Source organism: Schistocerca cancellata, chromosome 6, assembly GCF_023864275.1.
Source record: "Schistocerca cancellata isolate TAMUIC-IGC-003103 chromosome 6, iqSchCanc2.1, whole genome shotgun sequence".
NCBI classification, from domain to species: domain Eukaryota; kingdom Metazoa; phylum Arthropoda; class Insecta; order Orthoptera; family Acrididae; genus Schistocerca; species Schistocerca cancellata.
Window position 1 is genome coordinate 518245893 of NC_064631.1, and position 23887 is coordinate 518269779.

At 42.4% G+C, this 23887-nt stretch overlaps 1 protein-coding gene across 4 annotated transcripts in view; it reads right to left on the reverse strand.

The window, feature by feature from the left end:
* Positions 1-23887, reverse strand: part of LOC126190807 (TBC1 domain family member 31) — a 277761-nt gene that overhangs the window by 22124 nt on the left and 231750 nt on the right. For all 4 annotated transcript variants that reach the window (XM_049931366.1, XM_049931369.1, XM_049931367.1 and 1 more), the window contains one exon: positions 20584-20766. In XM_049931366.1, coding sequence (XP_049787323.1) covers positions 20584-20766 — 183 coding nt within the window. The remainder of the gene's footprint in view (positions 1-20583; positions 20767-23887) is intronic.

Consider the following 23887-nt stretch of genomic DNA (forward strand, 5'->3'; position numbering starts at 1 on the left):
ATGGTAATCGATTTCTTGCCATACCTGTCCCAGCATGGTATCGTCGACTGTGGCAGTTGCTTCCCGTATTCTCCCCCTGAGTTCTGCTACATCACATGGTAGAGGCAGTACATACACCAGACCTTTAATGCGTCCCCACAGAAAAAAGTCACACGGAGTGAGATCTGGTGATTGGGGAGGCCATTTCATGAAACAGCTGTCTCTTTCTGTAGCATGGCTGATCCATCGATGCAGCAGCTCCGTGTTCAGGTACCCACGAACTTCACGATGAAAATAGGGTGGAGCCCCATCCTGCTGAAAGATGAATGGAGAGTCCAACTGCATTTGAGGCATCAGCCATTGCTGCAACATGTCTAAGTAGGAATGTCCAGTGACAGTGCTCTCGGCAAAGAAGAATGGCCGTACAGTTTTCGACGCGACAAGGCACAAAAATCATTTACCTTTGGGGAAACATGCTCAAATTCAATGCATTCCATGCTTTGTACCCCAGATTCGACAATTATGCCTGTTCACTTTCCCATTAGTGTGAAAAGTGGCTTCGTCGCTAAAAATCAAGCGATCAACAATGCCATCCCCATCCTCATCCAATTGTTGCAACTGCGAACAAAACTCAAAATGCTTGTCTTTGTTGTCATCATTGGGCTTCTGCAATAGCTCCAATTTGAATGGTTTCACAGGCAGCTTCTGTTGCAAGACTTTCCACACAGTCATTGGAGCCATTTCGAGTTCACAGGATGCATGATACACCGATTTCTTTGGACTCCTTATGAATGTCTCTCGTACGCACTCCAGATTCACTTCATACACACTGGAACGTCCGCTTCTCTTTGTAGGGCACAAGCAACCCATTGTTATGAATTTGCTGTGCCAGTGGTAAATGGTCTTCCTTGTTAGTGCCTTCTTACCGTACTTGGTTCCAAACATCTGCTGAACAGCTGTAGCACACTTGTTTTTGTCGAACTCCAACACACAGAAAGCTTGCTCCACACCTGAACTCGCCATGTTTGCGACTAGCTCTGACTATCGGCAAATTACCGAACTACACTGTGGCAGTATAAATGAAAAATCTTTCAGGATTTCTCTTCAAAATGACATATGTATGATATCTGTACAATGTTTGGTTCTTGTGCAATAAATAATTAATGTGTTCCCTGACTTTATGTACAACCTGTATATCACTGCTTCTATAAGGGTTTAAAGTAGCAGTGCATGACCAATGCACTCTTGTTGAGATTAGCCAAATACAAATTTAATGTAGTGTACTTGCCCTCTGTTGTTTAGGTAGCAAGGAATTGATCTCAACTGATGATTAATTTCTCATCATTAAATTGTTGCTGGCTCCCAGTAACATTGCAGCACCAAAATTCATGGGCATCACTGCAATGGTAAGCCTCTGGACTCACAGGAGTGTAAATTAAAATTTTTAGCTACCTACTGTGATTTATTTTTTCTAAGCATTTCGTAGATGAGAAAGTGCAATACTCAGGCAATGAGCATTTGCAACTACAACAAGCTCCTAATTATCTAGGTTAATATGGAATGTAGAATGTAATTTATTCATCTCATAACATGCAGTTACAAATCAAACAATGGAAAATCCAGGATGGAATATAACAATACCAGAGAAGGAAAGTTGCTACTCACCATATAGCGGAGATGCTGAATCGCGATACGCACAGCAAAAAGATTCACACAATTATAACTTTCAGCCGTTAAGGCCTTTGTAAGCAGTACACACATACACACACTCATGCAAACACAACTTGCACACACGTCTGCTGTCTCAGAGAACTGAAACCACACTGCGAGCAGCAGCACCAGTGCAAGATGGGAGTGGCGACTGGGTGGGGGTAAGGAGGAGCCTGGGGTGGGGATGGGGAGGGATAGTATGGTAGGAGTGGCAGACAGTAAAAGTGTTGCAGTTTAGAGGGCAGTAGGTTCAAATAGCTCTGAGCACTATGGGACTTAACATCTGAGGTTATCAGTCCCCTAGAACTTAGAACTACTTAAACCTAACTAACCTAAGGACATCACACACATCCATGCCCGAGGCAGGATTTGAACCTGCGACCATAGCAGTCGCGTGGTTGCAGACTGAAGCGCGTAGAACCGCTCGGCCACACCGGCTGACGAGGGCAGTAGAGAAGGTGCGGAGGAGGGAGGGGTAAGCAGCAGAAAGGAGAGAAATAAAAAGAAATTAAAAGACTGGATGTGGCGGTGAAATGACGGCTGTGTAGTGCTGAAATGGGAACAGGGAGGGGGCTGGATTGGTCAGGTCAGTGACTAACGAAGGTTGAGGCCAGGAGGGTTACGGGAACATAGGATGTATTGCAGGGAAAGTTCCCACCTGCACAATTCATAAAAGCTGGTTTTGGTGGGAAGGATTCATATGGCACAGGCTGTGAAGCATTCATTCAGAAGAGGATTATCATGTTTGGCAGCATGTTCAGCAACAGGGTGGTTCACATGTTTTTTGGCCACAGTTTGTCTGTGGCTGTTCATGCAGACAGACAGCTTGTTGGTTGTCATGCCTTCACAGAATGCAGCACAGTGTTTGCAGCTTAGCTTGTAAATCATATGACTGGTTTCACAGGTAGCCCTGCCTATGATGGGATTGGTGATGTTAGTGACCGGACTGCAGTAGGTGGTGGTAGGAGGATGTATGGGACAGGTCTTGCATCTAGGTCTATTACAGGGGGATGAGCCATGAAGTAAGGGATTTGGAACAGGGGTTGTGTAAGGATGGACAAGCATATTGTGTAGGTTTGGTGGACAGCAGAATACCACGGTAGGAGAAGTGGGAAGGATAGTGGGCATGATATTTCTCATTTCAGGGCACGACGAAAGGTAATCGAAACCCTGGCGGAGAATGTAATTCAGGTGCTCCAGTCCCAGATGGTACTGAGTTACAAGGGGAATGCTCCTCTGTGCCCAGGCTGTGGGTCTTTGGGAGGTGGTGGGAGACTGGAAAGATAAGGCACGGGAGATTTGTTTTTGTATAAGGATGGGAGGATAATTACAGTCAGTGAAGGCTTCAGTGAGACCCTCGGTATATTTTGACAGGGACTGCAGATGTGACGACCACGGGTGGCTAGGCTGTACGGAAGGGACTTCTTGGTATGGAATGGGTGGCAGCTGTCAAAGTGGAGGTACTGCTGGTGGTTAGTAGGTTTGATATGGACAGAGGTACTGATGTAACCATCTCTGAAGTGGAGGTTAACATCTAGGAAGGTGGCTCATACGGTTGAGTAGGACCAGGCGAAGCAAATGGGGGAGAACTTGTTGAGGTTCTGGAGGAATGTGAATAAGGCGTCCTCACCTTCAATCCAGATAGCAAAGATGTCATCAGTGAATCAGAACCAGGTGAGGGGTTTAGGATTCTGGGATTTTAGGAAGGATTCCTCTAGATGGCCCATCAATAGGTTAGCATAGGATGGTGCCATGCACGTGCCAATAGCCGTACTGCGGATTTGTTTGTAGGTAATGCCTTCAAAGGAGAAGTAATTGTGGGTGAGAATATGTCATGTCATGGAGACTAGGAAGGAGTTTGTTGGTTTGGAATTCATAGGGTGTCTAGAAAGGTAGTGTTCGATAGCAGTAAGGCCATGGGCATGAGGAATGTTAGTGTACTGGGAGGTGGCATCAATAGTGACGAGCAGGGCACCGTGTGGTAAAGGGACAGGAGCTGTGGAGAGTCGGCGGAGGAAATGGTTGGTATGTTTTATATAGGAGGATAGGTTCCGGGTAATAGGTTGAAGGTGCTGGTCTATGAGAGCAGAGATTCTCTTTTTGGGAGCACAGTAACCGGCCACAATGAGGCGCCCTGGGTGGTTGGGGTTATGGACTTTAGGAAGCATGTAGAAGGTGGCAGTGCGGGGAGTGGTAGGGGCAAGTAGAGAGATGGACTCTGGGGAGAGGTTCTGGGATGGGCCTAAGTATTTGAGCAGTGACTGAAGATCCTGCTAGATTACTGGAACGGGATCACTGTGGCATGGTTTGTAGGTGGAAGTCTCTGACAGCTGACGGAGTCCTTCTGCCATGTTATCCTTGGGGTTCAAAACAACTGTGGTGGAGCCTTTGTCTGTAGGTAGGATTATAAGGTCAGGTTCAATTTTTAGATGGTGGACTGTGGTTCTTTCTGCAGTTGTAAGATTAGTTTGCATGTTGAGGGATTTGGGGGATGGTGGTGAGGTAAGGCTCAAGGTTAAGAAATTCTGGAAAGTAAACAGGGGGTGGTATGGAGGCAGTGGGGATAGATCACGGTTGGATGGAGGAGTGAATTGAGTTAGGCAAAGTTCAATACTGGTCTTTGGTTGAGTCTGATTGGTCGGGTTGGTGGCGAAAAAGTGTTTCCACTGTAGGGACCGGAAGAAGGAGAGACGGTCTGTAACTAGTCCTGCATGGTTGAATTTGGGAGTGGGGCATAACATGAAGCCTTTGGAAAGGACTGATATTTCTGTGGGACTAAGGCATCTGGAGGAAAGGTTCATAACTGTGTTGCAGGTCTGTTTAGGTTCTGAGTTCCGCATGGTGGTGGGAGGGAGTTTTGGAGGGTGGGGTAAGTGTAAAAGGTCTGCGAGACAGGGTTTGTTAGCTATGAGGAGGTGTGGGGGAGGTTTGGAGCTTATTGTAGAAGTGGTGGACAGTGCGACTCCGAGGCGGGAGTAGGAATTGAGCAGTATGGAGAGCTTGAGGTGGCATTTTGTGTGTTGCTCTAGTTCATGCAGGGCAAGAGTTTTAATGTGTGTTATAGGTTCCAGGAATTTGGGATTACATAGCAGAAGAATTCTGTGGATGGAGAGAAGGTACTGCAAGGAGGATTTGGTTTGGTTGATATGGTTTTACAGGACTATGTTGGCAAGGGCTAAGAATTGGCGGAATCTGAACAAGTGGAGGTCATTGTGGAAGAAGGGGTGGCAACCAGAGATGGGTAATTTGATGGTAGGGCCATTAGGGGGGATTTCATGAGCCAAGCAACAACACAGGAACAGTGTGTGCGACTGGGATCTGGCTAGGGATAAGGAAACTTCTCTATATTGACGCAGATGGAAGGAGCAAGGATCCATGGTGGTGCAAAAAAATGCGAAAAATTACCTAAGAAATTAGAATTACGTCCGAAAACCTACGCAAAAATACACTGAAATGCGTGTGTAGGGCCGGCTGTGGTGGTCTAGCGTTTCTAGGCATTCAGTCCGGAACTGCGCGACAGCTATGGTCGCAGGTTCGAATTCTGCCTCAGGCATGGATGTGTGTGATGTCCTTAGGTTAGTTAGGTTTAAGTAGTTCTAAGTTCTAGGGGACTGATGACCACAGATGTTAAGTCCCATAGTGCTCAGAACCATTTGAACGTGTGTAGGAGTAGGTGGTGGTAGGAGGATGTATGGGAAGGGTCTTGCATCTAGGTCTATTACAGGGGTGTGAGCGATGAGGTAAGGGATTGGGAGTAGGGGTTGTGTAAGGATGGACGAGTATATTGTGAAGGTTCGGTGGATGGCGAAATACCGCGGTACGAGGAGTGCGAAGGATAGTGGGCAGGACATTTCTCATTTCAGGGAACGATGAAAGGTAATCGAAACCCTTGCAGAGACTGTAATTCAGTTGCTCCAGTCCTGGTTGGTACTGAGTTAAGAGGGGAATGCTCCTCTCTGCCCGGACTCTGGGACTTTGGGAGGTGGTGGGAGACTGGAAAGATAAGGCACAGGAGATTTGTTTTTTTACAAGGATGAGAGGATAATTATGGTCAACGAAGGCTTCAGTGAGACCCTCGGTATATTTTGAGAGGGACTGATCATAACTGCAGATGCGAGGACCACGGGGGCTAGGCTGTACAGAAGGGACTTCTTGGTACGGAATGGGTGGCAGCTGTCGAAGTGGAGTATTGCTGGTGGTTAGTAGGTTTGATATGGACAGAGGTGCTGATGTAACCATGTCTGAGGTGGAGGTCAACATCTAGGAAGGTGGCTTGTTGGGTTGAGTAGGACCAGGTGGCGCAAATAGGGGAGAAGTTGTTGAGGAATGTGAATAAGGTGTCCTCACCTTCAATCCAGTCACCAATGAATCTGAACCAGGTGAGGAGTTTAGGATTCTGCTCCCCACACTTACTCTGTTCTATCCCTGTTCACACCCACTAACCCCACCTCATCCAGTCACATCTGCCGTCCCCCTTCTTTACTCTTATCCGCCCTCAAACCTGCTACCCACAGTAATATAAATATATTTATTAATGATAATTTATTCTCTACTTTGACCCTTGTGACTTCTCGCCAATTTTAGTGAGTTTCGCCTTCCACTATCGTCTTCTTCCTCAAATTTCATCTCGTTTTTTTCCCCTTGTGCATCCATTTCTTCCCTTTTCAAACGTATTTGGGTGTATTTTTGTGTAGTTTTTTCGGATGTAATTTAAATCTCTTACGTAATTTTTCGCATTTATTGCACCACCATGGAACCTTGCTCCTTTCATCTGCATCAATATAGAAAATTTTCCTTATCCCTAGCCAGATCCCAGTCCCACACATACTGTTCCTGCATTGTTGTTTGGCTTATGAAATCCCCCCTAATGGCCTTACCATCAAATTACCCATCTCTGGCTGCCACCCCTCCTTCCACAATGACCTCCACCTGTTCAGATTCCGCCAATCCTTAGCCCTCGCCAACAAAGCCCTACAAAACCATATCAACCAAGCCCAACCCTCCTTGCAGTACCTTCTCTCCATCTGCAAAATTCTCCTGCTATGTAATCCCAAATTCCAGGAACCCATAACACACATTGAAACTCCCAAATTCAACCATGCAGGCCTACTTAAAGACCTTCTCTCCTTCTTGTGGTCCCTACAGTGGAAACACTTTTTTGCCACCAACCCGACCAATCAGACTCAACCAAGGACTAATATTGAACCTTGCCTAACTCAGTTCACTCCTCCATCCAACCGTGATCCACCCCCTCTGACTCCAAACCACCCCCTGTTAACTTTCCAGAACTTCTTAACCTCGAACTTTGCCTCACAATCATTCCCCATATACCTCAACATGCAAACTAGCCTTACGTCCGCAGAAAGAACCGCAGTCCACCATCTAAAAACTGAACCTGACCTTCTAATCCTACCTGCAGACAAAGGCTCCACCACCGTTGTTTTCAACTGCAAGGATAATGTGGCAGAAGGACTCCGTCAGCTGTCAGATACTTCCACCTACAAACCAAGTGACAGTGATCCCATTCCAGTAATCCAGTAGGATCACCAGTCACTACTCAAATCCTTAGGCCCATCCCAGAACCTCTCCCCAGAGTCCATCTCTCTACTTACCCCTACCAGTCCCTGCACTGCCACCTTCTACATGCTTCCTAAAGTCCATAACCCCAACCACCCAGGACGCCTCATTGTGGCCGGTTACTGTGCTCCCAAAAAGAGAATCTCTGCTCTCATAGACCAGCACCTTCAACCTATTACCTGGAGCCTATCCTCCTATATAAAAGATACCAACCATTTCCTCCACCAACTCTCCAAATTTCCTGTCCCATTACCACACGGTGCCCTGCTCGTCACTATTGATGCCACCTCCCTGTACACTAACATTCCTAATGCCCATGGCCTTACCGCTATCGAACACTACCTTTCTAGACACCCTATGGATTCCAAACCAACAAACTCCTTCCTAGTCTCCATGACATGACATATTCTCACCCACAATTACTTCTCCTTTGAAGGCATTACCTACAAACAAATCCGCAGTACGGCTATTGGCACGTGCATGGCACCATCCTATGCTAACCTATTGATGGGCCATCTAGAGGAATCCTTCCTAAAATCCCAGAATCCTAAACCCCTCACCTGGTTCTGATTCACTGATGACATCTTTGCTATCTGGATTGAAGGTGAAGACACCTTATTCACATTCCTCCAGAACCTCAACAAGTTCTACACCATTTTCTTCGCCTGGTCCTACTCAACCGAATGAGCCACCTTCCTAGATGTTGACCTCCACTTCAGAGATGGTTACATCAGTACCTCTGTCCATATCAGACCTACTAACCACCAGCAGTACCTCCACTTCGATAGCTGCCACCCATTCCAAACCAAGAAGTCCCTTCCGTACAGCCTAGCCACCCATGGTCCTCGCATCTCCAGTGACGAGCAGTCCCTCTCAAAATATATCGAGGGTCTCCCCGAAGCCTTCACTGACCATAATTATCCTCCCATCCTTGTACAAAAACAAATCTCCCGTGCCTTATCTTTCCAGTATCCCACCACCTCCCAAAGACGCACAGTCTGGACACAGAGGAGCATTCCCCTCGTAACTCAGTACCATCCGGGACTGGAGCACCTGAATTACATTCTCCGCCAGGGTTTCTATTACCTTTCGTCATGCCCTGAAATGAGAAATGTCCTACCCACTATCCTTCCCATCTCTCCTACCATGGTATTCCGCTGTCCACCGAACCTACATAATATACTCGTCCATACTTACACAACCCCTGCTCCCAATCCCTTACCTCATGGCTCATACCCCTGTGATAGACCTAGATGCAAGACCTGTCCCATACATCCTCCTACCACCACCTACTCCAGTACTGGTCACTAACATCACCTATCCCATCAAAGGCAGAGCTACCTCTCAAACCAGTCATGTTATTTACAAGCTAAGCTGCAATACTGTGCTGCATTCTATGTAGGTATGACAATCAACAAGCTGTCTGTCTGCATGAACAGCCACCGACAAACTGTGGCCAAAAAACAGGTGGATCTCCCTGTTGCTGAACATGCTGCCAAACATGATATCCCCATCTAAATGACTGCTTCACAGCCTGTGCCATATGGATCCTTCCCTCAAACACCAGCTTTTCTGAACTGTGCAGGTGAGAACTTTCCCTGCAATACATCCTATGTTCCCGTAACCCTCCTGGCCTCAACCTTCGTTAGTCACTGACCTCACCCATCCAGCCCCCTCTTTGTTCCCATTCCAGCACTACACAGCTGTTATTTCACCGCCACACCCAGTCTTTTAATTTCTTTTTATTTATCTTCTTTCCACTACTTACCCCTCCGCACCCTCTCTCCTCCCCTCCGTCTAAACTGCAACACTTCACTGTCTGCCACTCCCACCATACTATCCCTCCCCTTCTTCCCGGCCCCAGGCTCCTCCTTACCCCCCCCCCCCTCCCCGCCCCCCAGTTGCCACTCCCGTCTTGCACTGGCACTGCTGCTCGCAGTGTGGTTTCAGTTCTCTGAGGCTACAGACCTCTGTGAAAGTTGCGTTTGCGTGAGTGTGTGTGTGCGTGTGTTTATGTGTGTCTACTGCTGACAAAGGCCTTAATGGCCGAAAGCTTTAATTGTGTGAATCTTCTTGTTGTGCCTATCGCGATTCAGCATCTCTGCTATATGGTGAGTAGCAACTTTCCTTCTCTGGTATAGTTACAAATCAAACATTTTTGTATTGGTGACACATCAAATTACTTAAAAAAGGTTATAATAACTAAAACATTTAAGCAGGCATTCCTGAATTTTTAGATATGAACAATTTAACAAGAACATATATAACACTTATGGTCATTTTGCAGCCTGCAATACAATTTATACAATATATTAACAATTTATTATAATAATAACATTTATTGTTTCTTTTCTTTTCTAAATGCCAAACTATCCCGCATGAGTTCAATTGAATAACAACATTTTTCCACTAACAATCTTTTTAGTGGGTCAAACTCCATATTTAACAGATTTGTGTAATTTAATTTATCGTAAATTTTTAATCCTGTGTACAATGGGAGTGTTTGAGCATAAAGTTTTAAATTATGAGAGGGAAGTTTGAAACTGTGTCTGTGATGAGTACTGTAATTGTGGTTGAAATGAAAATTGTCAAATGAGTCTTGATTTTTATATATGAACCATGGACCTTGCCGTTGGTGGGGAGGCTTGCGTGCCTCAGCGATACAGATAGCCGTACCGTAGGTGCAACCACAACGGAGGGGTATTTGTTGAGAGGCCAGACAAATGTGTGGTTCCTGAAGAGGGGCAGCAGCCTTTTCAGTAGTAACAGGGGCAACAGTCTGGATGACTGACTGATCTGGCCTTGTAACACTTACCAAAACGGCCTTGCTGTGCTGGTACTGTGAACGGCTGAAAGCAAGGGGAAACTACGACCATAATTTTTCCTGAGGACATGCAGCTTTACTGTATGGTTAAATGATGATGGCGTCCTCTTGGGTAAAATATTCCGGAGGTAAAATAGTCCCCCATTCGGATCTCCGGGCGGGGACTACTCAAGAGGATGTCATTATCAGGAGAAAGAAAACTGGCATTCTACGGATCGGAGCATGGAATGTCAGATCCCTTAATCGGGCAGGTAGGTTAGAAAATTTAAAAAGGGAAATGGATAGGTTAAAGTTAGATATAGTGGGAATTAGTGAAGTTCGGTGGCAGGAGGAACAAGACTTGAGGTCAGGTGAATACAGGGTTATAAATACAAAATCTAATAGGGGTAATGCAGGAGTAGGTTTAATAATGAATAAAAAAAATAGGAATGCGGGTAAGCTACTACCAGCAGCATAGTGAACGCATTATTGTGGCCAAGATAGATACGAAGCCCACGCCTACTACAGTAGTACAAGTTTATATGCCAACTAGCTCTGCAGATGACGAATAAATTGACAAAATGAATTATGAAATAAAAGAAATTATACAGATTGTGAAGGGTGATGAAAATTTAATAGTCATAGGTGACTGGAATTCGGCAGTAGGAAAAGGGAGAGAAGGAAACGTAGTAGGTGAATATGGATTGGGGGTAAGAAAAGAAAGAGGAAGCCACCTGGTAGAATTTTGCACAGAGCACAACTAAGTCATAGCTAACACTTGGTTCAAGAATCATGAAAGAAGGCTGTATACATGGAAGAAGCCTGGAGAAACTAAAAGGTATCAGATAGATTATATAATGGTAAGACAGAGATTTAGGAACCAGGTTTTAAATTGTAAGACATTTCCAGGGGCAGATGTGGATTCTGACCACAATCTATTGGTTATGACCTGTAGATTAAAACTGAAGAAACTGCAAAAAGGTGGAAATTTAAGGAGATGGGACCTGGATAAACTGACTAAACCAGAGGTTGTACAGAGTTTCAGGGAGCGCATAAGGCAACAATTGACAGGAATGGGGGAAAGAAATATGGTAGAAGAAGAATGGGTAGCTTTGAGGGATGAAGTAGTGAAGGCAGCAGAGGATCAAGTAGGTAAAAAGACGAGGGCTAGTAGAAATCCTTGGGTGACAGAAGAAATACTGAATTTAATTGATGAAATGAGAAAATATCAGCCTACAGGAAAATTAAAGAGACCTTCAGAGAAAAGAGAACCACTTGCATGAATATCAAAAGCTCAGATGGAAACCCAGTTCTAAGCAAAGAAGGGAAAGCAGAAAGGTGGAAGGAGTATATAGAGGGTCTATACAAGGGCGTTGTACTTGAGGACGATATTATGGAAATGGAAGAGGATGTAGATGAAGATGAAATGGGAGATATAATACTATGTGAAGAGCTTGACAGAGCACTGAAAGACCTGAGTTGAAACAAGGCCCCAGGAGTAGACAACATTCCATTAGAACTACTGACAGCCTTGCGAGAGCCAGTCCTGACAAAACTCTATCATCTGGTGAGCAAGATGTATGAAACAGGCGAAATACCCTCAGACTTCAAGAAGAATATAATAATTCCAATCCCAAAGAAACCAGGTGTTGACAGATGTGAAAATCACCGAAATATCGGTTTAATAAGTCACAGCTGCAAAATACTAACGCGAATTCTTTACAGACGAATGGAAAAACTGGTAGAAGCCGACCTCAGGGAAGATCAGTTTGGATTCCGTAGAAATGTTGTAACACGTGAGGCAATACTGACCCTATGACATATCTTAGAAGCTAGATTAACGAAAGGCAAACCAAAGTTTCTAGCATTTGTAGACTTAGAGAAAGCTTTTGACAATGTTGACTGGAATACGCTCTTTCAAATTCTGCAGGTGGCAGGGGTACAATACAGGGAGCGAATGGCTATTTACAATTTGTACAGAAACCAGATGGCAGTTATAAGAGTCGGGGACATGAAAGGGAAGCAGTGGTTGGGAAGGGAGTGAGACAGAGTTGTAGTCTCTCCCCGATGTTATTCAATCTGTATACTGAGCAAGCAGTGAAGGAAACAAAAGAAAAATTTGGAGTAGGTATTAAAATACATGGAGAGGAAATAAAAACTTTGAGGTTCGCCGATGACATTGTAGTTCTGTCAGAGACAGCAAAGGACTTGGAAGAGCAGTTGAATGGAATGGATAGTGTCTCGAAACGAGGGTATAACATGAACATAAACAAAAGCAAAATGAGGATAATGGAATGTAGTCGAATTAAGTCAGGTGATGCTGAGGGAATTAGATTAGGAAATGAGACACTTAAAGTAGTAAATGAATTTTGCTATTTGGGGAGCAAAATAACTGATGATGGTCGAAGTAGAGAGGATATCAAATGTAGACTGGCAATGGCAAGGAAAGCGTTTCTGAAGAAGAGAAATTTGTTAACATCGAGTATAGATTTAAGTGTCACGAAGTCGTTTCTGAAAGTATTTGTATGGAGTGTAGCCATGTATGGAAGTGAAACATGGACGATAAATAGTTTAGACAAGAAGAGAATAGAAGCTTTTGAAATGAGGTGCTACAGAAGAATGCTGAAGATTAGATGGGTAGATCACATAACTAATGTGGAAGTACTGAATAGGATTGGGGAGAAGAGAAGTTTGTGGCACAACTTGACTAGAAGAAGGGCTCGGTTAGTAGGACATGTGTTGAGGCACCAAGGGATCACCAATTTAGTATTGGAGGGCAGCGTGGAGGGTAAAAATCGTAGAGGGAGACCAAGAGATGAATACACTAAGCAGATTCAGTAGGATGTAGGTTGCAGTAGGTACTGGGAGATGAAGAAGCTTGCACAGGATAGAGTAGCATGGAGAGCTGCATCAAACCAGTCTCAGGACGGAAGACCACAACAACAATATGAAAATAAAAATTTCATAGATGTAAAGAGGAGGAATGGTTAGCATTTTTAATTTTTTAAATAATGGGAAATATGATGTTCTTTCTTAGACTAAAGAAATGTTTCTTTTGATTCTCTTTTGAAGCGTAAGTAATCTCGGGCTGTTCATAGTTTCCCCAAAAATTATTCCCTATTGAATTATAGTTTCAAAGTAACTGTGGTATACTATCTTCCTGGTGTCCATACGGGTGGAAGCAGATAAGACATTCATCGCATAAGCTAGGCCGTTTAGTTTGCTTGCTAAGAAGTCTACATGTGCCTTCCAATTTAAATTTTTATCAAGATTTAGACCTAGAAATTTTACATAACTTGCTTCAGTCATTTCCTGATCACTATATACTATTTTTATGGGAGATGCTGATGATATTTTAGCACTGAACTGCACTAATTGTGTTTTTGTGAGATTGAGTTTTAATCCATTTTGCTGAAACCGTCATTTTAGGTTTCTTATTATATTTTCCACAGTATAATGAATTTGTTCTAAATTGTCATTTTCAATTAAAACTGAGATGTCATCTGCAAATAAAATGGAGTGAACATCACTGCTTAAAGGTAAATAATTTTTGTACAGAAGAAAAAGATAAGGCCCTAAAATTGAGCCTAGCAGGACCACTGCACAAATCTTTTTTCAGTCCAAGAATATTTTTTTTCCCTTTTTAGTGGAAACTGCTACTTACTGTACTTTGCTACAAGCCGCTCTTGAAAACTCACTGCATTAATTATACCTTACTTACTGGAAAGTACAGAGTTACACCTGTAACACACACACTATCTGGCATCACTTACTTCCGGTTCACTTTCAGGAAATAGTCATCCAATTTTTTATGTTTCTGTTTTTCATTCGCTTGTTTCCTATGTTATTTCCAACAGACGCAAAACATCAGTACAGTCAACTAAATTTTGTCCTGTGCACTTTAGTAACAGTTTAGCAAATTTCAGTGCCTCATTGAGAGTGAACGCAGGTTGCTTGATCACCTCATATTCACCCTTTTCCTGTACCAAACACACATTGTTTACTATATCGGCATCACTTTGATATTCGAATCACAGTTGATAGGCATTGCTTTTAAGTACTTGCAGGTCATCTATGTCTTTACAACCAAGATCAGTCAGACACGTATCACATTTAACACCACAACAAACTTAACTGAAACTTTCAGTGGAAGGTGTTGACATTTTCTCCCAGAAGTGAGCTATTGTTGTTATCCACATATTGTCCCAAGCCTTGCAAATACTGTGGAGCACACTGACTAGATTCAGTAATTTACAGAAACTGAGGAGGACTGAATCTTGTTTACAAGGTGTTTCATGGGATCAACCAGTGATTATGTTTTCAATTTTGATCACACCTTGGTCCATTGGCTAAACAAGTGATGTAACATAAGGTACCTCACAAAAATTGTTCCGCCATCCAAACAAGCACATCTTCTGTAGGAAGACAAATGCTTTCTCCAGTAAAAGAATAGCTCTCTCAGGCAAAAATTTTCCCCTCAAAATACATTGCTGCCCATGAAAACTGTAACACTATGACAGCATGCTACAAGAGTCAAATTGGCATTGATATGTAAATAGTTATTGTTTCACCACTATCACACAATGTACGTAGGAGCAACACCAGCTATATTCTGTATATAAAGACAGATTAAGCAGTGGTTACTCATACAGAAACTGCATCTGCATGCTGTTTGTATGTGAAAAAATTTTTGCTACGCTTCATGTAAGAAGTAGAAACATCTACCAACGTGTGTCAAAATCCAATGGTAGCAGGATCGTGGCCTACTGAGACTGCAGTTTATTGTTCCACAATATTGCTGCTTGTGTCAATCGTAATCCCATGACTCTCACGCAAATATGGAGCAGATGAGTTCAAGAGGGCTATACACCATGCAGTGTCTCAATGGCCTCCTATGACTGGCACCCAAGAGGACACACACATTCTTTGCAAGGTCATACGGCCACTTCATGTATGTTCAGTCAAGAAATGGAGTTGCTTGCAGCAAGACATGCACCCACAGGAACATTTTGGCAATGTCTAGAGCACCAAGCACTGTCTGCACAGTGACCATTATTGCTGCTTGCCTCACTGTGGCAGCTGAAAGAAGTGGGCCAACAGCAGTGGGCCCAATGAGTAGCTTAGCTCAGAATACTATTAGCGTTAAATATTATTATTATTCCTATGTACTTTGCAGAGAATAGTTAAATTTGCCATGAACTCTTTTGGGTAAAGTCATGGGTGTTCTAGTAAATTAAGTGAAGACTCGTTTTATTCGTATGTACTGCAAAAATTAGGAATAGTATCTTAGTATATCTGTGTATCTCACCTTACTAGTTCATTTTTTCATTGCATTTAGCTCAGTTTATTAAAGTTTTATATGTGAACACTTCCTAATCCATTCTGATATAAACCCTGTATGCTTGTTTTTTTCAATATAAATGGGCAACGTATGCCATGTGATGTGAGGGAGGCATGGAATAGCATACTTAGTACACAAAACAATGTTTCAGGATTTGATGTGAATGCTAGACAGGAAGTAATCTATCTGTTGGAATTTAAGATGAGAAATCTTGGAAGGAAACTGGAAGATGTGGGTGAATCCACTCCTGACACTCAATGGCTGTACCCCGGCTGGTCAAGAGATCATAGGTGATGGGTAATGTACTCAAGTATCTGACAACTACATCAGTGTTGTGGCTGAAATTTGTGAATTGTTAGCCAAGAAATTACACTATATGATGAATTCATGGAACTATTTGTTTAGAAAAGTCATCACTGCCATGGACAGTGTTATTCATATAAATGTATGTTTTTTCAAGTAGGGGGATTAACTTAAGAATACATTACTTAACTTTAAATCAGGATGTACTTTTTATCAATTGTAAATGAATCTTTTAGGCCTCTATGGCAGAAAGGTGGAAGGAGTATATAGAGGGTCTATACAAGGGCGATGTACTTGAGGACAATATTATGGAAATGGAAGAGGATGTAGATGAAGATGAAATGGGAGACCTGATACTGCGTGAACAGTTTGACAAAGCACTGAAAGACCTGAGTCGAAACAAGGCCCCAGGAGTAGACAACATTCCAATAGAACTACTGACAGCCTTGGGAGAGCCAGTCCTGACAAAACTCTACCATCTGGTGAGCAAGATGTGTGAGACAGGTGAAATACCCTCAGACTTCAAGAAGAATATAATAATTCCAATCCCAAAGAAACCAGGTGTTGACAGATGTGAAAATTACGGAACTATCAGTTTAATAAGTCACGGCTGCAAAATACTAACGCGAATTCTTTACAGACGAATGGAAAAACTAGTAGAAGCCAACCTCAGGGAAGATCAGTTTGGATTCCGTAGAAATATCGGAACACGTGAGGCAATACTGACCCTACGACTTATCTTAGAAGCTAGATTAAGGAAAAGCAAACCTACGTTTCTAGCATTTGTAGACTTAGAGAAAGCTTTTGACAATGTTGACTGGAATACTCTCTTTCATATTCTGAAGGTGGCAGGGGTAAAATACAGGGAGCAAAAAGCTATTTACAATTTGTACAGAAACCAGATGGCAGTTATAAGAGTCGAGGGACATCAGAGGGAAGCGGTGGATGGGAAGGGAGTGAGACAGGATTGTAGCCTCTCCCCGATGTTATTCTATCTCTATATTGAGCAAGCAGTGAAGGAAACAACAGAAAAATTCGGAGTAGGTATTAAATTCCATAGAGAAGAAATAAAAACTTTGAGGTTCGCCGATGACATTGTAATTCTGTCAGATACAGCAAAGGACTTGGAAGAGCAGTTGAACGGAATGGATAGTGTCTTGGAAGAAGGATGTAAGTTGAACATCAACAAAAGCAAAACGAGGATAATGAAATGTAGTTGAATTAAGTCGGGTGATGCTGAGGGAATTAGATTAGGAAATGAGACACCTTAAGTAGTAAAGGGGTTTTGCTATTTGGGGGGCAAAATAACTGATGATGGTCGAAGTAGAGAGGATATCAAATGTAGACTGGCAATGGCAAGGAAAGCATTTCTGAAGAAGAGAAATTTGTTAACATCGAGTATAGATTTAAGAGTCAGGAAGTCGTTTCTGAAAGTATTTGTATGGAATGTAGCCATGTATGGAAGTGAAACATGGACGATAAATAGTTTGGACAAGAAGAGAATAGAAGCTCTCGAAATGTGGTGCTACAGAAGAATGCTGAAGATTAGATGGGTAGATCACATAACTAATGAGGACGTATTGAATAGGATTGGGGAGAAGAGAAGTTTGTGGCACAACTTGACTAGAAGAAGGGCTCGGTTGGTAGGACATGTTCTGAGGCATCAAGGGATCACCAATTTAGTATTGGAGGGCAGCGTGGAGGGTAAAAATTGTAGAGGGAGACCAAGAGATGAATACACCAAGCAGATTCAGAAGGATGTAGGCTGCAGTAGGTACTGGGAGATGATGAAGCTTGCACAGGATAGAGTAGCATGGAGAGCTGCATCAAACCAGTCTCAGGACTGAAGACCACAACAACAGGCCTCTATGTACATAGATTAGTTTGTATGAACAATTAGCAAACAGTATGGCGGACATTTACAAGTACAAACAGTATAACCAGATGCATACATTTCTGTTTTCGCACAATGACTTTGGTCCTCAAGCTAATCGATTATGTCATCATTCAAAGCTATTTATGATTCTGATTACCTGTATTTATCCCGAGTTCTGCCTTATTGTATCTTGTTGGAACTTGAGTCATGGGCAAACTCGTGCTTAACTCTGTTTTGGGTAGCCCTGGTCATCACGACTGTGTGTGTACTCAAGGGGAGAGTGCAACTATTGATTGACACTAGATGCTTCCTATAATTATTCTTTACATATGATTGAACTTATTGATATAGGATAATGAACTTTATTCATTTTGTTGTGTCAAAACATATTTGCTTGTGTGTACCTGGGTGGTTTGGATTCATGGGTTGGTCCGCACATCGTAAGCTTAGGCGCGAGTATTTTTTTCATTATTTTATCCTTTCATGAGTCAACATATCCTTGCATACTCTGGTTTGTGCGGCTGATTGATTTTGAGCTATATTCCAACTCGTGACTGAGTATATTCTTATGGTCTGTAGCTGTCGTGAGTTTTTTGAGTTAGCACCTATCGTTCACTTAGGCTCTGAATTTTTTTCTTCTCTTTTGATGATTCTGAAGGTGTGACTTTATAGACATAACCTTGCAATTTGTAACTCTAGTAATTTACATTGTTTCTGCACTTATTTCTATAATTTAGTGTTGTAATGTTGTAGTTCGACTTTGCGTCATTTGTCTTGTGACAAAATGTTCTACAGATTTGAGAATCTGAATGTCATGTACTGATATATGTAGAAAATTACAAATGTCTGCTTGTGTCTGTGTATATGCGGATGGATGTGTGTGTGTGTGCGAGTGTATACCTGTCCTTTTTTCCCCCTAAGGTAAGTCTTTCTGCTCCCGGGATTGGAATGACTCCTTACCCTCTCCCTTAAAACCCATATCCTTTTGTCTTTCCATCTCCTTCCCTCTTTCCTGACGAGGCAACCGTTGGTTGCGAAAGCTAGAATTTTGTGTGTATGTTTGTGTTTGTTTGTGTGTCTATCGACCTGCCAGCGCTTTTGTTTGGTAAGTCTCATCATCTTTCTTTTTAGATATATGTAGAAATTATGACTTGTGGAATAGATACTTTTCTTATGTTTTCTGTAACATGTTATGTATTAGATACTTCTATATATGTGTATTCTACCTTTCGGCATAATTTTGTACACTATTTGGGAAACCTTATAGTAGGTCACAAAATATTGTAAACACATTGTTTCCATATTTTGTGAGGGGGATACTGTAAAGGGACATCCTCCCTTAGCATTACTTTTCCTCAACAGAAGTAGTCAACACCAGAAATATTTTCTGAATTCTGGACAGGTTAATGTTGTCTCGGCTGTTTTTCTAAAAAAATTCACAGATTTTGTACACAATGTGTTGTATTTCAACCTAAAATTTATGAAAAGGAATTACTTTGTTTTTGTTGTTGCAATCGATATGTACTAGCTCTGAATGTAGAGATAATTTTTTTAATTACAAAATATTTGGCATACTTAAAACTTCTATTATTAATTACACAATCTAGTACTGTTTATTATGTTTGTTCCTGGATTCATTTATAAAATAATAATCTGATAGAAATTCACTTGTCAAGAAAAATTGTAAACTCTTTGGATATTGTTGTTACCGCAGAGTGAAGTAGTAAACAACTTGCCTCTGATGTGATCGGACATATTTTTGTAGTTTGGATGAACAATGTTATTTTGGTTTTGTTAAAGTGAAAATTCAAAACACAGTATACAGTAAAATGTGATGCAAATAAACACTGAAAAAAACAAAAAGTCTGCACAGACATTCTTCAAATTTATTTAGATCAATTGGACTATGAGAACTTAAATTGTGAAAATTTCAGCTCCAATAATCATTCCCCTAAACATGAAGAATGGGAGCCAACTATGAGAGAAAAGATAAGTAAAAAGTTTATTGTCATTCTTACTCCTCTTGAATCTCATGCAAAGACTTCACCATCATAGACTGTAGCGACAACAAAGGAGGGAGGTGTAGATTACAATACAAATACATAAAAAGACCAAGTGTAAATTTTAATTGTCATAATGCAAGGCACAACCAGTAATGGTGCCACTAAGAACAAAAGTTTACTGATCTAAATTCAGATAAATGACGAACATAGGAAGAGTGCAATAAGCAGTGGAACACAATCTGAGAAGTAGTGCCAGCTGCACTGTCTTTATGTAGACGAGGACTCCAGTAGGTTGTGCGGAAGATGTGGTGCCATGCATGCTACTCTTGTGACCCACTGCAGATGGCCTCTGGTGGCTGGCTGGTGCAGCTGCCATTGATGGCCTGGTGCTGCAGTGCATATCCTGGTGTTGTGTGTGGGGTTATAGTATTAACAAACAGGGATGGTGCACGCAGGATAAAAGCAGGATTGCAAGAGGTCACAATATTTTGAAACACACACACACACACACACACACACACACACACACACACACAATGGAGTCAGCACCTTCTAAGGCCACTCCAGAACAAAACATTCTTTTTTTTAAGAGAAATAATTTTTTTACACAAGCCTTTCAATAATCTTTTCAAATCGGAGCCAAGGAACTGAAAAACAGTAATAGACATTTACAATTACCCCACACCAAGTAAGGAAGCAATATTTATGCATGTCTTGCATGTTTGTGATACATTTCACTGGTGAATGAATTTTATGTTGCCATGCTAGCCATCGACACATAACACCTAAATAAGTACATTCTGGTGCATTATACTCTACCTGAAAGCACAGTGTCTTAAGCATGATACAAATTGATTAAAAGGCTTAGTTTTATACAATGGGCAATATCTAATCTGATCCCATAATGTTTTAACTGTTTCACTAAGACTGTTGATAATATGAAGATCCAACATAAATATGAATAAAGATATGTAAGGAACATTGTTATCACCTTAGAAAGCTCTGCAACCAATTGTCGCTGTTGCTTTTGCAGGACCTCTGCACCACTTGTGTCATCCACAAGAGACTGTGAAGCTAGCTCAGCTTCCAATTCTTGTTTTCGGGCAAGCAAATTAATGTAATGCCATTGGATTTCCTCTTCAGTTTCTTTCAGTTCCTCTTCCTCTCTCTGCCTCTAGCAAATAAAAATCAGTAATCTTGCATCAGCTTCAATATCACATAAGAGCGTGGTTTGATAGAAAGTGTATAAGATATTTACATGATGAAAATTATGAACAATGTACAGATAAAAAATATTATGAACACAAGAGATTGGAAAATTATTCTTCATGCTGAATTATATTCTATTTGCACACATTCTATTTGTCTAAAAAATGAATTATATCATTTTGAGTGTTACCAATGTCTTTATGAACACACAAAATATTGCCTGTATCAGCAGAGTATGCCTCCATTTATACATATATAAAATGTTCTACAATACAAAATATTCTATATTAAACAAGTCCCAGAACCTTCCAGAAATCACAAATGTCAAATGATAAATAAGCGCAAGAGGATGGAATTGAACTGATCTGGAACTTACCAACCAGCAACTATAAACACTACACCATGACAGACAACATGGAACTGCTTCCCCTCCCAACAAATCAGCAAATCCCTGTTTGGGAGAGGACTATATCTTCATAGATCAGGACACAGTCAGTAGTTCTTGTATGGCAACACTGATGGATCCCGATGTTCTGTTCACGATGTTAGATCTTCATGGTCACTGCCAAGATCAACTGGAGTTGTTCTGTCAAAATATCGTGACTGTTGGGTAGGTCTTAATGTTCCTTGTATCAGAAGCCCCTACCATCAATCTGTGCCTCAGGGCTATGATAAGAGCATCCATGTGAAAGGCATGAACAGTGTCTCAGTGGTTATGTCTCCACAATATAGGACAACCATCCTTAGCTTTGTAGTTAATATATGTGTGTGAACACACGGGACACCAGTGGTACAACCAAAGAGATGATCGTGAATTGCTAATGGTGAAGACATCAACATATGGAGGCAATGCGTACCAGAAAGACTTTGATCTGATCAGAGTTATGTTTAGCCACTGTCATGAATGATGATGAGGATGAAATGATGAGGACAACACAAACACCCAGTCCTCGGGCAGAGAAAAATCTCCATCCCGGCCAGGAATCGAATCCGGGACCCTGTGATCCAGAGGCAGCAATGCTAGACCACGAGCTGCAGACTCTGATAAAAGTGACTGCATATGTTGAGGGGGCAGTGCAGTAACATGAGGCACTAATTTATATTTGCCAGAGTAAACTTCAATGAGTGTGGTCTGTGTAGAAGACGTCTGAGGCAGAATGGGGCTGTAGGTAGGAAGGACCATAGGGTACAAACCCATTTCAAGCCATTGTTGAAGTTGATTTAGACAGAGGTGCAATCACAGAGAACAGCATTGTTGTGCAAATATCTTGTCACAAAGAGGCACTGAAGTTGTCAGTAGTAGTTGAGGGTGATTTTGGCAACTGAAAGTGGTTGAAAAGGCATTGTGTTGCATTCAGTTCCTCTAATATGTTCTGGGTATGGCATTGTAGAGGACCATCCACTCATGGTAGTGTGTGGTAGTCTAAAGTATAACCAGGTGAATGTGGCCAGTGAGGTTGCTGTTTTTGTATGAAGGCCAGCAGCAGGTGGTGGTCGAGCTGTATGCCAATGAGTTATGCATAAGAGTTGTGGTGTCAGTGTGCTGTACTGCCGGAGGGGCATGCACAATGATAACAGCAGTGGGGTAGCCAGGTGGCGAGGCGGAGCATGGTGCAATGATGTCTGCAGGGCTGGTGACAGTGTGGGTACTGGGTAGTGCAGGGAATGGGTATGGACGGATGTCAGATGTTGTGTAACTGGGGCTGTGCACGTGCTCCCATTCTCATTGTCACATTGGTTGTGTGTTAAGACTATGACCTGCTCATGGACCATGCTTGGGGCGGTAGATTTGACATTATTATGCTGTGGGAGCAACGTTTTCTTTGTATGGAGTGCATCTGATGTTGTACAGCAGTTGGTCTAGCATTGGTGGAGCATCAAGAGCTCATCAGCTGAGAATCACACTCCTTCAGTGTGTCAGTGGATGTACGATTGTCCTCTTGTTGTTTGTCTTCAACAGTCACTGTACCAGTTAACAGTGGGGGTTGCAACGGCAAAAGGTCCTGGGATGCAGTAGCCCTTATCAAATTGCAGGAACACAGTATGTTGTACGACTGGGGACAAGTGGAAGTTGTGTAAAAAGTCCATCCCTATGTTCTTAACAGAAAATGTCCATGTGAGACAGTGAGACGGTGATTGTTGCAGGGTCTGGGTCATGCATCTGTGCACTGTGATGAACGAACTGGCAGTGTCTTGCAGTTGCAATACTGCAAGTTCATCCTTTGTCAATGAGCCATTAGGTGGTAGGGGATGAATGTTGAAACTGATGTCCACTGAAAGGTGGTGTATCTGAGGCGATGAGGAAGATGGTGAGGTTGAAAGCCTGATTCTTGGAAGTGGGACCAGTGGAGGTGGAAGCCCCATGGAATAATTGTCAGAGTCCAACTAAATGAGAAGGTCACATTCATGGGCACAATCAGAGGAGTGATGACCAGTAGCAGTCTTTGTCAGTGGATTGAGAGAAGATTCTCTGCCATGCAGAGTGTTGAGGAGACTATTGTAATCTTCTCAAATAGATGAACTTGTTATTATGTCCACTATCAAGTAGGCACGAGATAGCTGACAGTTGCATACAGTGTTGGTGAACTGGATTTGTACAGATACAGTGGCATGTGGGGCATGGTTGCTTGGTGCGGCACAGTTAGCTGGTCCTGCACAGGCATGAGCACAGGGTGCTTGGCTGTGTTCTGGGCTGAGTGAGGAAGCAGGGATTTGTTGATATCACACAAAGGTCGTCGTTCCACCAGCACAATGATGTCCGAAATGAAAGCAGTCAGGCGATGTCAGTCAGGCTTAACCACTGTGTGGAAGTAAGCATGTTCAAGCTGGTATTGCGACCTGTGGCGGTGAGCACTGTTGTCCATGGTATGAAAGTACTGTCAGTGTTCAGTGAGATATTCTTGATGTAACTATTTGTCTACTTTGGTGGTGATGTGACGATGTTGCTAATCACACTGGTATGTTTGTGCAGACTGCTGATGAGCATGATGTATTTTGCAGTGTTATTAGTGATGTCGAGTCGTGAGAATGCTGTACACTATCGCAAATCATTCAAAGGGCTGTTCCGAGCAAAATGATGGAAATTT